The sequence below is a fragment of the Camarhynchus parvulus genome, chromosome 4A, assembly GCF_901933205.1.
Source record: "Camarhynchus parvulus chromosome 4A, STF_HiC, whole genome shotgun sequence".
Classification (NCBI taxonomy): Eukaryota; Metazoa; Chordata; class Aves; order Passeriformes; family Thraupidae; genus Camarhynchus; species Camarhynchus parvulus.
This window is the reverse complement of record NC_044600.1, coordinates 6,699,417-6,711,913: the sequence shown is the minus strand read 5'-3', so window position 1 is coordinate 6,711,913 and position 12,497 is coordinate 6,699,417. Positions and strand designations below refer to the sequence as shown.

Genomic DNA, 12,497 nt, shown 5'->3' with positions numbered 1-12,497 from the left:
TGGTGCTTAATTCCCTGGGACAAGGCAGGTAACAAATCCAGAAATGCAACTTTTAGTCAGTTTTAGAGTATGCTGCAGTATCAGTGATCCCTCTAAGCAGTGGCAACTCAAAGGCATGTAGTGCAAGAATCAATAATCAGCATGTTAGAAAACTTTGTTTCAAAATTAACAAGTTGTGCTAGGAGTGTGAAAGAGAACCTGGGCCTACCCTGGGCCTGTTACCCAGTGACATCCATTCATTCTGAAACAACAGACACAGCGAGAGTGGGCATTACAGATATATTTTATATTTTATAAAAGAGCAATGTCTTGTACAAGACCTTCCAAGAGTGGGGAATAGGCAGAACACTACAAAAAACTGCTGTAACAAGAGTGACTGTTTGTGCGCTCGCTTTATGCAGCTTACATTCGAATGTTTACAGAGGCCAGCACTCAGATAGGACTCTCCACTAACAAACAAATCTGGAATACATCAATTGTACAGGTAAATCAGCCAAAATGAAGCAATAGCTATGCTCTTCTCAGGTTTAAGAAAGCATGCAATAGTTTCCCCCTCCTGGCACCCCTCAGATTTCCACATCACAGTACCAGTAAAAGCACGGTGGAATGGAAGTGGGGCACAGGTAACGGGTTGGATTTCATCACAGACTGTTTATCAATATTTTGCAAATGGAAAAGCAGCCTTCCTTAAGCACCAAGAAGGCAGAGAAGATACAGGCATGAATAAAAAAATAATTAAGCGACTTAAGACATCAAAAGTTCAAGAAATAGCACTGTGCATATACAAATAAAATTAACATTCAATACTGTAGAGCTCATTTAAAAATGGCACCAATGGACAATATTTTACAATATGCACATTTATTTGAAGTGGGGAACTAATGTTCCACAGGTGGAAATGATCATACAAATAACAGTGCCACTGTTGGCCCATTGTGGTACTTCTTACAATTTAATGGACACACTTTTAAAAATAATCTGGTATGTACATGTCTTCTGGATACCCAACGGCTTCTTCAGAACAGAAAAAACTACAGTTCTCCCCCTCCCTTTTAGCCAGACAGTATTGCCAGAGATTGTGCTCACATCTAAAGCACATAATCTTACTTTAAATTCAGTGCTATTTTCTTTCAGAAAGATCACAAGTTGTACTTTTTAGGTAACAAAAGCATTTATGTTACAAACATTCAAAAATGGAAGCTTATGATTCTGGCAGACAACGTTGCGTATTAAATACAAACCAGCCAGCAATTACTGAACATAAAAAACTTATTCAATCATAAAAAAATACTATAATTCATCACCACAGACTTTTTACAGAGTTATAAATAATAAATAGCATAACACAGTAGATTACAAACGGATTTATTTTGCCCCGTTATAGTCTTTAAAAAGTAAAATATCTGTTCCTACCTCAGACTGACCAAGGTACTGTATCAAGACTACTCATAGCTCAAAGGGAACTCCTTCACCAAGCAATTTGCAGAGCTTGTATCCAATCTAAAGCCTTTCCTTAGGGATCCAACGTTTGCTGAGCTGTTTGCTCTGCACATGACCAAGAAAGGGACAAACTCTGCCCCGAGCAGCTGCAAAGGGTCTCACCTTGGCTGCCCCTCAGAGCTGGGGCTGCCCCAGCACCTCCACACCTCAAAAGGAACACAAAGGGAAGCAGCACCCCTGACAGGCTTGGGTAAGCACTCTATAAACAAGCTGTACACAAAGGACTTTCCCCACCCACCCCTCTGGTTTACATTCCATAATTTTGTAACAATGTCCCCTAAGGCACAAAAATACTTATGACCTCAATGCCACAGGAGACATCGATGGTGCCATACATGGTTCTCCTACACAGTAGTTTAATTAACTTAGTTATCTGCACTGTATGTCTTCAATCGAGGTGTGGATTAATTCTTCCTGGCCAAATCTTGCTGAATAATGACCTTATTTCATACAATCTGTAGGACAAATGTTCTGGGAAAAGAACTATGCAGCTAATTTAATTGTTTGCAGAGTATTATTATTTCTTCACTGATGGCAAAAGTGACAGTCATTAGTTATTTTGCTGTGGGGTTTTTAGTTTAATGTAATAGAGTGAGATTTCCACACTCAATGTGGTCTTCTGTAAATGAATTCATAAAAATAACTAGCAGCACTAAGGAAATCAAATATTTTTTTCTCCCTTCCACAAAGGAATTTGAGGCTAGTGACTGAAAAGAAAAAAAAAAAAAGCAAGAGTAATTTTACTCAATAGTAGAAGTGCCAGAGAATAAATTAGTATTTTCAAATCCTTCCAAACCAAGTTATTTCCCTAGACATAGCGATCATGATAATGATAGAAGTACATTCCTAAAAATTGCAACACTAATAGGTAGATACCTATTCCTGGAATCAAAAAGTGTATGCAAGTTCCTGAAAGCAAAAGTTAGTATAATATCAGCAGACATCTTGTTTAAAAAATAAATTCGCAAAACCAGACATTAATATGGTCTACAATGTCCATTAAATGGATAAATTAAAAAAAAAATCACTGGAAAGTAGCCAAGGATTACAGTAACAACAATTTTTCCTTTTAATAAACCTCATATGAATGGTTCAAGGATCAGAGTTCATTTCTCTGTACGAGCGTACAGGAAGGGGACAGCACAGCCAGACACTGACTCAGGACTTGGTAAAGTCACTTGGGTGAGAAGTCATCCATGAGAATGAACGAGGAGCAGGAGTTGGAGCACGTCACTGGAGACTCTGTGGTGATGCTGCCTTTAGTCAGGGAATCAGAGGAGGAGCCAACGCTGCTGCTGCTCCCGTCCAGAATATCCGAGGACAGGCTGGGGAAAGGGAAAAGGTCCTTTAGTGCAGGGCCACGAGGCTCTGAACAAAGCTTCCCCCTTGGACAGGACTTGTAGGAGACCTATACTACCACTCAGTCTTTCCTGCAAGACTGGCAGCCCTGAAAACTCCTTGTTTTCTCTAGCATGTTAGAGATATTCATGCTCCTCATGGGAACGAGGAACAGAATTATTGGGTTCTTTTAACATGCAGAATAAATCATGAAGCTGATTTTAATCATAGGAAGGAGGTGACAACAAGTAAATATAAAACCTTAAAATCTTATCGTAAAGGAAAAATAATAAATTAATCAGCAATGCAGCAAAGATGTCATTAATTAGCTGGTATGCTCTTTAACACGGCACTACTCAAGGCAAGATTGAGACCTATTTTTCTCACAGAATTCCTGTGTTTGGATTTTGAAGTCTAGATACAAGATCCCAGAGGGCACATAAATTGATGCTTTCCAATTTAGGGGAAACAACATGGAAAAAACCATCTAGGCAGTTTCAAGTCTGTAGCGATTACAGTAATAACAGCTGATATTTTTGAATACTTAATCTCTGACTCAACACAAAAAAACCCTTTGTATTTTATGATTGTAATAAAGAAAGATAACTCTAAAAATCATGAACTTAAGGACAAGAACAATTAAGTACTCACACACATCTTTAAGTATTCAGTGAAGCGCCACAGACACTGTATGACCACTGCTTACAACATATTGTAACAATGAACTGAAATAACTTTGCTTACGAATCAACAGGGATTTGTGACAATTATATTCAGTGTAAAAGGTTTGATACCCAAAATCTAGGCTAGAGTCTGTTCAGGAAGAATTGATCAAAGGAGAAGGACCATTGTCACAGGACACTACCACAGGACAGCTTCCATTAATACACATCCACAAGATACACACAAAGTATTTTCTTCCTGGGAAAAAAACAACTAGAAAGCTTGTGATAAATGCACATTCCTTGTCTTGGCATTTCAGGGCATATGAAATATTTTACCATGAACTGAGATCTGTCAGATGTGTAACATCTGGAGAAAGCATGTTGGTTGTTCCTTGGAAAAGTCTCTTTGGCTGACTTTCAGTTTCCATTTCACCTAAGGAAAACAGTGTAAATAATCAAACTCACTTGAGTCTGCAATATACATTTAATATTTGTCTGCTGTAAAAGACAGGTTTGACCTACAACACTCCAAGGTTGCATTTGTAACACCAGTTCTCCAATTCAGCCAACCAAGACTAAGACATCAATTTGAGGATAGCTTTTGTTAGACCATCCAGTCCATCCTTAGCTAAAGTTTCAGCATTATCTGAGGGGCACAATGATCTCAAAGACATAAAAGTTGCTACTTGTACTGCAATCAGACAAAATAATCTAAAGCACACTAATTACCATAACATATTTTAAGTAAACAGCTGAGATGAGGTAACTGATATAAGTCAAAATATGAAGCTTAAAATTGTTAGTGATGATGAAAATAAGAATGACAGCTGGGTTCAGTTTCACCCTCCCCTGTACAATGAATTCTGATGCATGGGTACACTTTTACAGGGAAGCTGAATGGAATAAATCTGTGATGTGGAAGCATTTCCACTTACTCATCATGGATCAGACTATCTTTGTACCTGTAATCATCTACAGACATTAAGAGATTAAATATGATGGAGAGAATTCATGTAATCTGTTTAGTATAATCTGCAGTGAGAATGAGCTGGCTCACTAATAGCTGCTCTACAACACACATTTGAAAATATCATGAACTTGAAAATAAATTTAAAAAACCCAAACCCTCTGACCTACAGTATATTTTCATTCTAACTTCGGGGGAAAAAAAGCATGAAATGCAATTTTTCTGGCTTTTATCTACACTTGGCAGTATTTGCAGAGTCAGTTCAAAAACCTGACAGAAGCTGAACATTATACCAAACCAGTCTATACATCCTGCAACAGAATCACACTGCTACATTTTATAGAAGACTGGTAACTTCCAAAAGTCTCATTTCCTTCAGCCCACAGGGATACATTCCTATCTCAAAGCAAGGAATAATTGGTTCTAGCAAGCAGAATGGGCAAAAACCACTTATAAAATATTTGGTCTTGCAGAAAAATGAACAAAACACCAACTTAGGTAACAATTTTTCCCCTTAAATTTCATAGAGACAAATCTGCACTGCTACAATACATTAAAGAGTCCACCAGTACAAATCCCCTATGGAAGTGAGAAGTTCTTCAGTTCATGGCTTTCCTTCTCCTACTGTAAATTCAGAAAAAAAATAGGACCATGTATTTAGGAAAAGAAAGTAAGTTTATTTACAAGGATTAGTTGTTTCAAAATTAGGCAGCATGTTGAAAATTCTTATATATTTCAAGAAAGAAAAGGAAAACTCATACCTCCACTTTGTAAAAGATGTTCCATGGGAGCCCATGGATTTGGTGAGGAAAGGCCAGTCTGTCTACCTGCACTGCTTTTACAATTTGTGTGAAGTGTAAGTGTGGATATTTATTCCTAATTGATCATTTAGTTTAATAAACTTTTGATCAATTTTAGTGCCTCTAAAATACACAGGAAATAAAAGCCAAGATAGAACTGACATCTTTGAGAAAACTTGTCTCTCTCCTCTGTCAAATCAGTATCAGTTAGATAATGTTCTTTATCTGACAGGACAAGCAGTACTAAAAAAAAAAGCCAAACAAAACCAGTAACTTTTCTCAAAGCCTAAATGTAAGTCTTGTACAAGAAAAGGATGTTTTTGGTGCAGTTAAGAATGCCTAAATTAAAAAAGAAAGCAGAAACGATAAGCACAGCTAAAGGCACACTTTAGGAACATCTCATTTTTACAGTTCTACTGTGGAGATTTGTTTGAGGATGTTACTTGTAAATATCTAACAAAGAACAGTTCCAGGAAAGCATGCATTTTCCCCCTTCAGGAGAAGAGGGCACTGATCTATTCCATTTCTCTAAACACTCACCTTCTGAACTTTCAGAGTGAAAACAAACATTCAGTACTAAGTTTAGAAGATACTGCATGATAAGCAACATTCCTAAGATGATCTGAAGGGTGTGCACTGTTCAGTGGTACTTGGAGGAATGTTTTGAACATTTGCAAGCTCTGACATTTAATTTGTTGTATAACAAAGTTTGCCTCTGTCAAGCAGTAGCTGTTTTTTAAGTTTTTCACTCCTGTGGTTTAGATTAGCTACTTTACATTGTATTTTTGAGTTATGCCTGGCAAATTCCAGTTCACTGTGGATACAAGTGCATTATATTTACAGAATAACAAAAAAAAATGTATCCTGCTATAAAACTACATCCATATTAAGGTAAGGTAAATACACATACCTTTTCTTTTAATGGGGCCAAGAACACTGGGCCTGATACAGTTGATTGGACTTTGACTCCTCCTGCTGAAGAGAGAATACTGAGAGTCAGGCCTGTAAAGGTTCCAGTTTGCATCAAATCAACACAACCACAGCATATGAAGCATTCTTCAAAGTTATTCCTGCACAACTGGGATTCTTGTGGAATCTACATACATAGATAACAAATGAGGGCTGCCTATTAGAGCAGATTATCTGCCACACAAACTTGTAGAAGATTTTCTAAGGTTTTCTCCTTCCCTTAGTGAATCACATCCTCATTTCAATCCTTTTCCAAATTTTGCAGTGTATTTAAATAAAACTAATCTGCTGACAAAGTTAATTTGAAATACCTGAGGACTTCTCCTCAAGTTACCAAGTCCAGTTTAAAATTGACATATGCTCTAGAAGAGCACACACACAAAGCTGCCATGGGTAAAGGCTGAACTGTCAGAGCATTTTTATGCGGCAATGCTTTGGCAGTTGTAAAATTGAAGTCTCTTTTAATGCCTTAACATCAACTTGAATTCATCTTTGGCTTAAATTCCAATGTTAGCACAACGGACACTCATTTCTTACTTGCAGAATCGCCTTGTTGGACTGGGAATAGGGCTTGGAGGTAATCCATTACTGCTCACAAACATTTGCAATGATGGTGAAAAACATTGCTGCAGGAAGAAAGTTTAAATAAAGACAGTTTAGAATTTCCTTTAAAATACTCAGATGTTACACTCCACCCTCCAAAACAAACATCCCCTCTTCTATTCCCTTTTTATTCTTAAAGAAAAGCTAGCAACAGATTATAAAGATTATCAAATATAATCTTACAAGTATTGGAATTTAACTTAAAAAACATACTGGCCCATGCAATTCTGCTCAGATTAAGCTAAAATTGAAACCCACAAGAGAAGTAAAATTGAAATAGACACTGTTCTCTAAATAAGAGAATTGTTTCTGTTCTTTGTTACATTTAGAAACAGCAGTACTGTACTCAGGACTTACTTCTTTCAAGGGGCTTTTTAAACAAACGAGTTTACTCAAAATACATCTGACCTGAAAACTGACAATATTCCAGAGTAAAACAGGATATTTAGCTTTGTGATTCTGCAGTTAATTTGAGTTTAACCCATGAATGCTTCTAGCTAAACACAAAAATCTTTCTGTCAAGTTATCTGCTAGTGCTTTACAGTCAGAATTCCAAAGGTGCAGAACCAGCTGGCAGCATCAGTGTTTTCCCAGGAACACATTTACCCAGCACTCATGTGTGGCTGTTACATGCACCAATCTGGTTGGAGCACACAGATTGCTCCTTTTTTGTACAAAAGCAGAATCACACAAGAGGCTGCCAACAAGGTCAAGCAGCTCATCTTTAAACCCAGTGCCAGCTTCTCTGTGCTACATTTCAGTCTTCCAATCCTCACTGGAAAAGTAGTTTATCTAACATCCAGATCCTTCTCTGGCATCTGCCACCAGTTTTCAGTATGAGTTCAACACACCCAAGTCCTCCTTCAGAGAGCGTTTGTGCCTTCCTTTCCATAACTGATGGACACATTTTCATCTCTCACCACAATTTTGCAGTCCAATTTTGGTGCTTCTTCCCCAAAATCCCCCCACTTCTTCACCTGGAGATGCTGTCCATGACTATTTCATGACCTCTTCCAGATTCCCTAGAACCAGAACCCCAACCCACCCAACACTGCACAAACAGCACTAACTGAAAACATCCCGTGTTTCACTGCTTAAACTCTGCAGGCTCCCAGATGGCAACCGTTTGATTCTAAGAAACCAACAAAATACGGATTTGGCTTTTGTGGTGCTTGTTTGCTTGTGTTGTTCAGGGGTTTTTTAAACTATGGAACAATTTGTGAAGTTACAGATCTTGACAGTTTAGCTTGGTCCAGAATTCTGAAGTATTGTCTCAGCCTGGTATTTCACTTATCCTACCTTTCCTATTCCTCTTGTAGGTGAAGGTGCAGGTGAAACTGGAACGAAGTCTATTCTCTTTGGGGAAAAAGATTTCTCAGACTTGTCCAAGTCATTGTCGCTCTGTGAATACAAAGTTTCAGAGTTAACACTGGCACAGGACACTACCTTGAAATCCAAGGCACAACCTTCTAATGGAAAGTCATTGGGTCAAATGCACAAAGTAGCTAAAGCAGATGGGCTTAAATTCTTCTTAAATTATTTTCACAGTTAATTCCTCTCTTTCCCTTAAATTCATCATTTGAGTGTAAAAGCAGAATTAAATAGGAAACATCTATAAAAAGATTACCAGGCTCAAGCTTTCCTCCCATGACTGGCTTATCTGCATTGCTGTCTGCACTTCCCTAGAATACAAAAAACCCCATCAGTAGCTACAAAGAGGATAACTCTGGCTATTTTATCACCTTCTTTCAGTAACACTCACCTTTCATGTGCTGCTTCTCTGTTCATTAAATCCACTCCTTCCTCCTGCAAGAGATAAATGTCATAAGTTTTCCCATAACATTTGATTCATCACAGGTACTTGAAATAACACTCATGATTCCATTATTTGCCATCAGGACTGAAAAATGAACAGCAGAACCACTACACAGAGAGACAGGACAGCCACCAGTCCAGCTCACTGCTTCTCTTAAATGAAATACTTCTAAAATGCAAGGTAGCTTAAACACAACAATAAGCCTTGCAAGGCCATTTCCTTGTTGAAATTAAGTCTTAAGAAATATTCAGTTTTCTTTAGTACTTGAAATACTCAATAGGAAAGAAACCTCCACTGTGCAAGTACTCCAGTATCATACAGTACTCTTCACTCTCTTACTGAATACACAGAAAAAAACTCCACTTACCCTCCTGATTTGATGAAGTCGGCTGCTAGGAATACGAATAGGAGATGATGACAAAAACTGGGAAAAAAAGTGACAGCCACAATGATTAAATCACACACAACTGCTTGTGTGCACACTATTTACCATCAACCTCATTCTTAGGGAGTTCAAAATGAGCTGCACAACTACATGTGGGTGACTCAAACAATGTTGCAAAAAAGTAAACACTGACCTTCAAGAGAAAAGACTTGTTTTACCACTCACAAATTCCTTCTATCACTCAGCAAGTGGCATGGATTTAACTTGCAGAGCTGCTCAGCATCTCCAGTGCACAAATAGCTACAGATGCCATTTAGACAAGGGAGATGTTACAAATGAAACTGTGATTGTTACACAATTCCCCACTGCCCAGGATATGACAAACTGCTGTAGGACACCCAACTCAACCTGCTGGCTATCGGAAAGGAGAAATCTCAGTGCTTCAACCCAGTCTTGAACAACACTGCCTAAAGCTTAACTTCTGCAAGTTTTCAATTTTGTGCAATTTTATGCATTTAATTTCTCTGGAACTTTAACACCACATATAAATGGGCCAACAGTTCCCACTCAGGATGGCCATGTGTCCAGTGTCACACCTATTGACATGCTCCAAAATTCTGGATTCTTAAGAAGTCTCACAACGGAAGACTTTGAATTAAAAAACTCTGTCACCTTTCCTGAACAGAAGACACATAGGAAACTTATGTCAGGACTTTAAGGCTTTGAGAAAAGTAATATTCAATCTTCACTATCCTCAGACAAGACAGAAAAATTTCAGTGGAAGGAGCACATAAATCCCTCACCTGACGAGGAGAGGGTACAAAAAAAGAAATGGAACATTTCTGAAAAGTTAAACAACTGCAGTAGTGTACACTACCAGAGAGCAACAAATAAATTCGTCTTCTTTCAGTGATTTTCTGAGGTCTAGTGTTCTGCCTTTGCAAAAAAAGAGCACTACGTCAAACAAGTCAACAAAGAACTGTGACACTGTCCATTTTCAGAACACAGTAAAACACCCTTTCGAGACTTTTAATTCTGACAGCATTTTACTCTTCTAACACAGGCTTAAATTAACATTAAAACTGGACTTAATATGGGGAGTCACATAAAATGTCAGCTACTCTTGTCTTCTTGGGGACAGTCAACACACCAGTTTTATTTCACTATACATTGCAGTTAGAGATGCAAAAATGCTTATGCTGCAGCTTGAAAACTTGCTAGGATACTTAGTGCAAATACAAATCAAGTTTAACTTCATTTCTCTTCTCCAATTATTCCCTGTTGTGTGTACACATGACATGCTTAAGATTCCTCACCATTCCATGGCGGCTCATAACTGTTGTGCTGTTCCTGCGAGTCCGCAACACGTAAGGCTGAAACACCTGGGAGTTGTCACTGCAGGGGGAGAAAACAAAAGTTTTTTGAACAGCTTTTATGGGTGCGCTCTACTCAAAGCTCCACAGTGCTGTGACACGCGCTGCAGCCTCCAGAGCGCTGCAAACACCATTTTATTTGAACGGGAGCGCTGCTGTCGCCGGGAGCGCGGCGAGCAGTGCAAGGGGACAAGGGGACACCGGCGGCCCAGGGCCCGCGGGACAAGGGACACGGTCCACAGGCCGCTGAGGGAGCGCCGGGCCTGCCCCAGGCCCCCGGCGGGAAGCGGCGACCCCGGGGCTGGATGAGCCCCCCGGGCCCCTCACCTGAGCCCGTGGATGAGCGGGGCGCTGTTCGACCGCCTCAGGCCGCCGCCGTCGCCCGGGGCCGCGGCGCTCCCCGGCGGCAGCTCCAGGTCCAGCTCCATCTTCTCCTGAGCCATGGCGGCGGCGGCGGCTCCGGCTCCTCCGCCCCGCCGCGGCGCCCATTCACTGCCGGCGGCCGCCGCGGCTCCTCGGGCCGCCGCTGCCCCGGCCCTACAGGCCCCGGGCGGCGCCGCGGGCTCAGCCCGGGGGGCGCGCCGAGCCCGGCGGGGGGGCGGCCGCAGCAGCGCCGCATCCCGGGGGCGGCCCGGGGACGGCCAATTCCTCCAGCGGCTGCAGCCGGTGCCGCTGCCCGCGGTGGCGGTGGCAGCGCTCCCGCTGCTCCCGGTGCTTCCCTCGGCGCCGACCGCGCTCCGCGCCCGCCGCCGCCACCGCGCACTGAGCATGCGCGGGGAATCGAGGCGCAGGCAGCACCGCCCGCCTCGCAAGGCGCATGCGCGATGGCTCCGCACCCCGGCACTGCTTCAGAGGCGGGAGAGCTCCCGACAGCCCCCGGGGCCGGCGCGCGCGCTGATTGGCTGTGGGAGGAGCGTGTGTGTGTTTGAAACGCCGCAACGGTCGCTAGGACGCGCGCGCCGCGGGGGCGTGGCCGGGCCGTGACCTGGAGCAGGATCCGGGTTCGAGTCCCGCCCCGGCCACAAACCCGGCGCCTTTTCCCGTCTCGGTGGGGAAAAGGTTTTACAGCCTGCTTCAAGATTAGTTCCTGGCCGACCTGAGTCCCGCAGGCTTTCCCAGTGTTCTCCCCAGCCTTCCCTAGCTGCTGAAGCACGTACCAGGGCTTTGATTGCAATGAGAGTGGGCTCAGCATTCAGAAATCTGCTGTAAAACTCGTTAGGAGACGTGATCCTAGTTCTTGACAGTGTTCACGTTTGGACTGACCTGGGCAAACCCACTTTAAGTGATCAAAGCATCAAAGTTTGTGCTTACTTTACAATATTTTCAGTTATGCAATAGCTGTTGCATCAAACATATTTGTCTCTTACATGCAGGGTCCTTCAGGGTCTTTCCCAGCACCAAATTTTAAAAGGTTTTAATTTTCTCCTGGGATAAAACAGTTCTTTTGCCTGCGTACTACATGTTGAAACAGTTAAGATAGAAAAGTTAGGGTTTTTCAGCATTTCAACTACCTTAGTTGGGAACACACCTAGATGAATTATTCTCGTAAACAATTGAAGGTAGATGCTTCTAGATAACTGATTACAACTCTTGTGTCTGTACCTTAATATTTATTATGGTACCTCCTTGCCTTTTCTGTTAATCAAGACTGACTTGAGCATATTCCATTTTTCTGTGTTTGGGGACTCTGTGTCTCATCAACTGTTGTTGATGCTTACACTTCTTTCACTGATATTATGTTATTAATGAAGGACTTTGTGCTGACATGCACAGAGATGCATGGAGTTGACTTAAAAGACTCACAAGATTACATTTAAAATATTTAAAGGATTTTTTAATGTATTCATATTGAAAAACCCAGAGAAAAAATCCTTATCTTGTATTACTGCAGAGGAGAAATACCTTTCACAGTCCTGTGCCCCTTACACTGTGGCCTACCACAGCCCATAATGACACTCTTCTGTGAGGTGGTACAGAATTGCCATCTCCTGCAAAGACTGAGAACGTAAATATGTACATAATTTTACTTAATTTCTAATAATTATGACCAGTCTGATTCACTGGAAACTTAGGATCTGCAG

General features: G+C 41.2%; 1 protein-coding gene and 1 non-coding gene across 3 annotated transcripts; both read right to left on the bottom strand.

Moving 5' to 3' along the window:
* Positions 1–375: 375 nt before the first annotated feature.
* On the bottom strand, positions 376–11,174 carry LOC115914885 (protein FAM122B-like). Of its 2 annotated transcripts, none has more exons than XM_030967718.1 (10): positions 10,744–11,174; positions 10,360–10,438; positions 9,026–9,082; positions 8,605–8,648; positions 8,470–8,524; positions 8,142–8,243; positions 6,777–6,865; positions 6,181–6,245; positions 3,840–3,936; positions 376–2,825 (listed from the first exon to the last, which is right to left on the bottom strand). In XM_030967718.1, exons 1-10 carry the CDS (start codon positions 10,857–10,859, stop codon positions 2,675–2,677), a joined length of 855 nt encoding a protein of 284 aa, XP_030823578.1. In that variant the 5' UTR covers positions 10,860–11,174; the 3' UTR covers positions 376–2,674. The 2 variants fall into 2 exon arrangements, with proteins under 2 accessions (XP_030823578.1, XP_030823579.1); XM_030967719.1 differs by having other exon boundaries at positions 6,181–6,242.
* Positions 2,896–3,039, bottom strand: LOC115915047. The gene has a single exon (XR_004061471.1). It is a non-coding gene; the product is annotated as a small nucleolar RNA U109 (small nucleolar RNA).
* Positions 11,175–12,497: the final 1,323 nt, after the last annotated feature.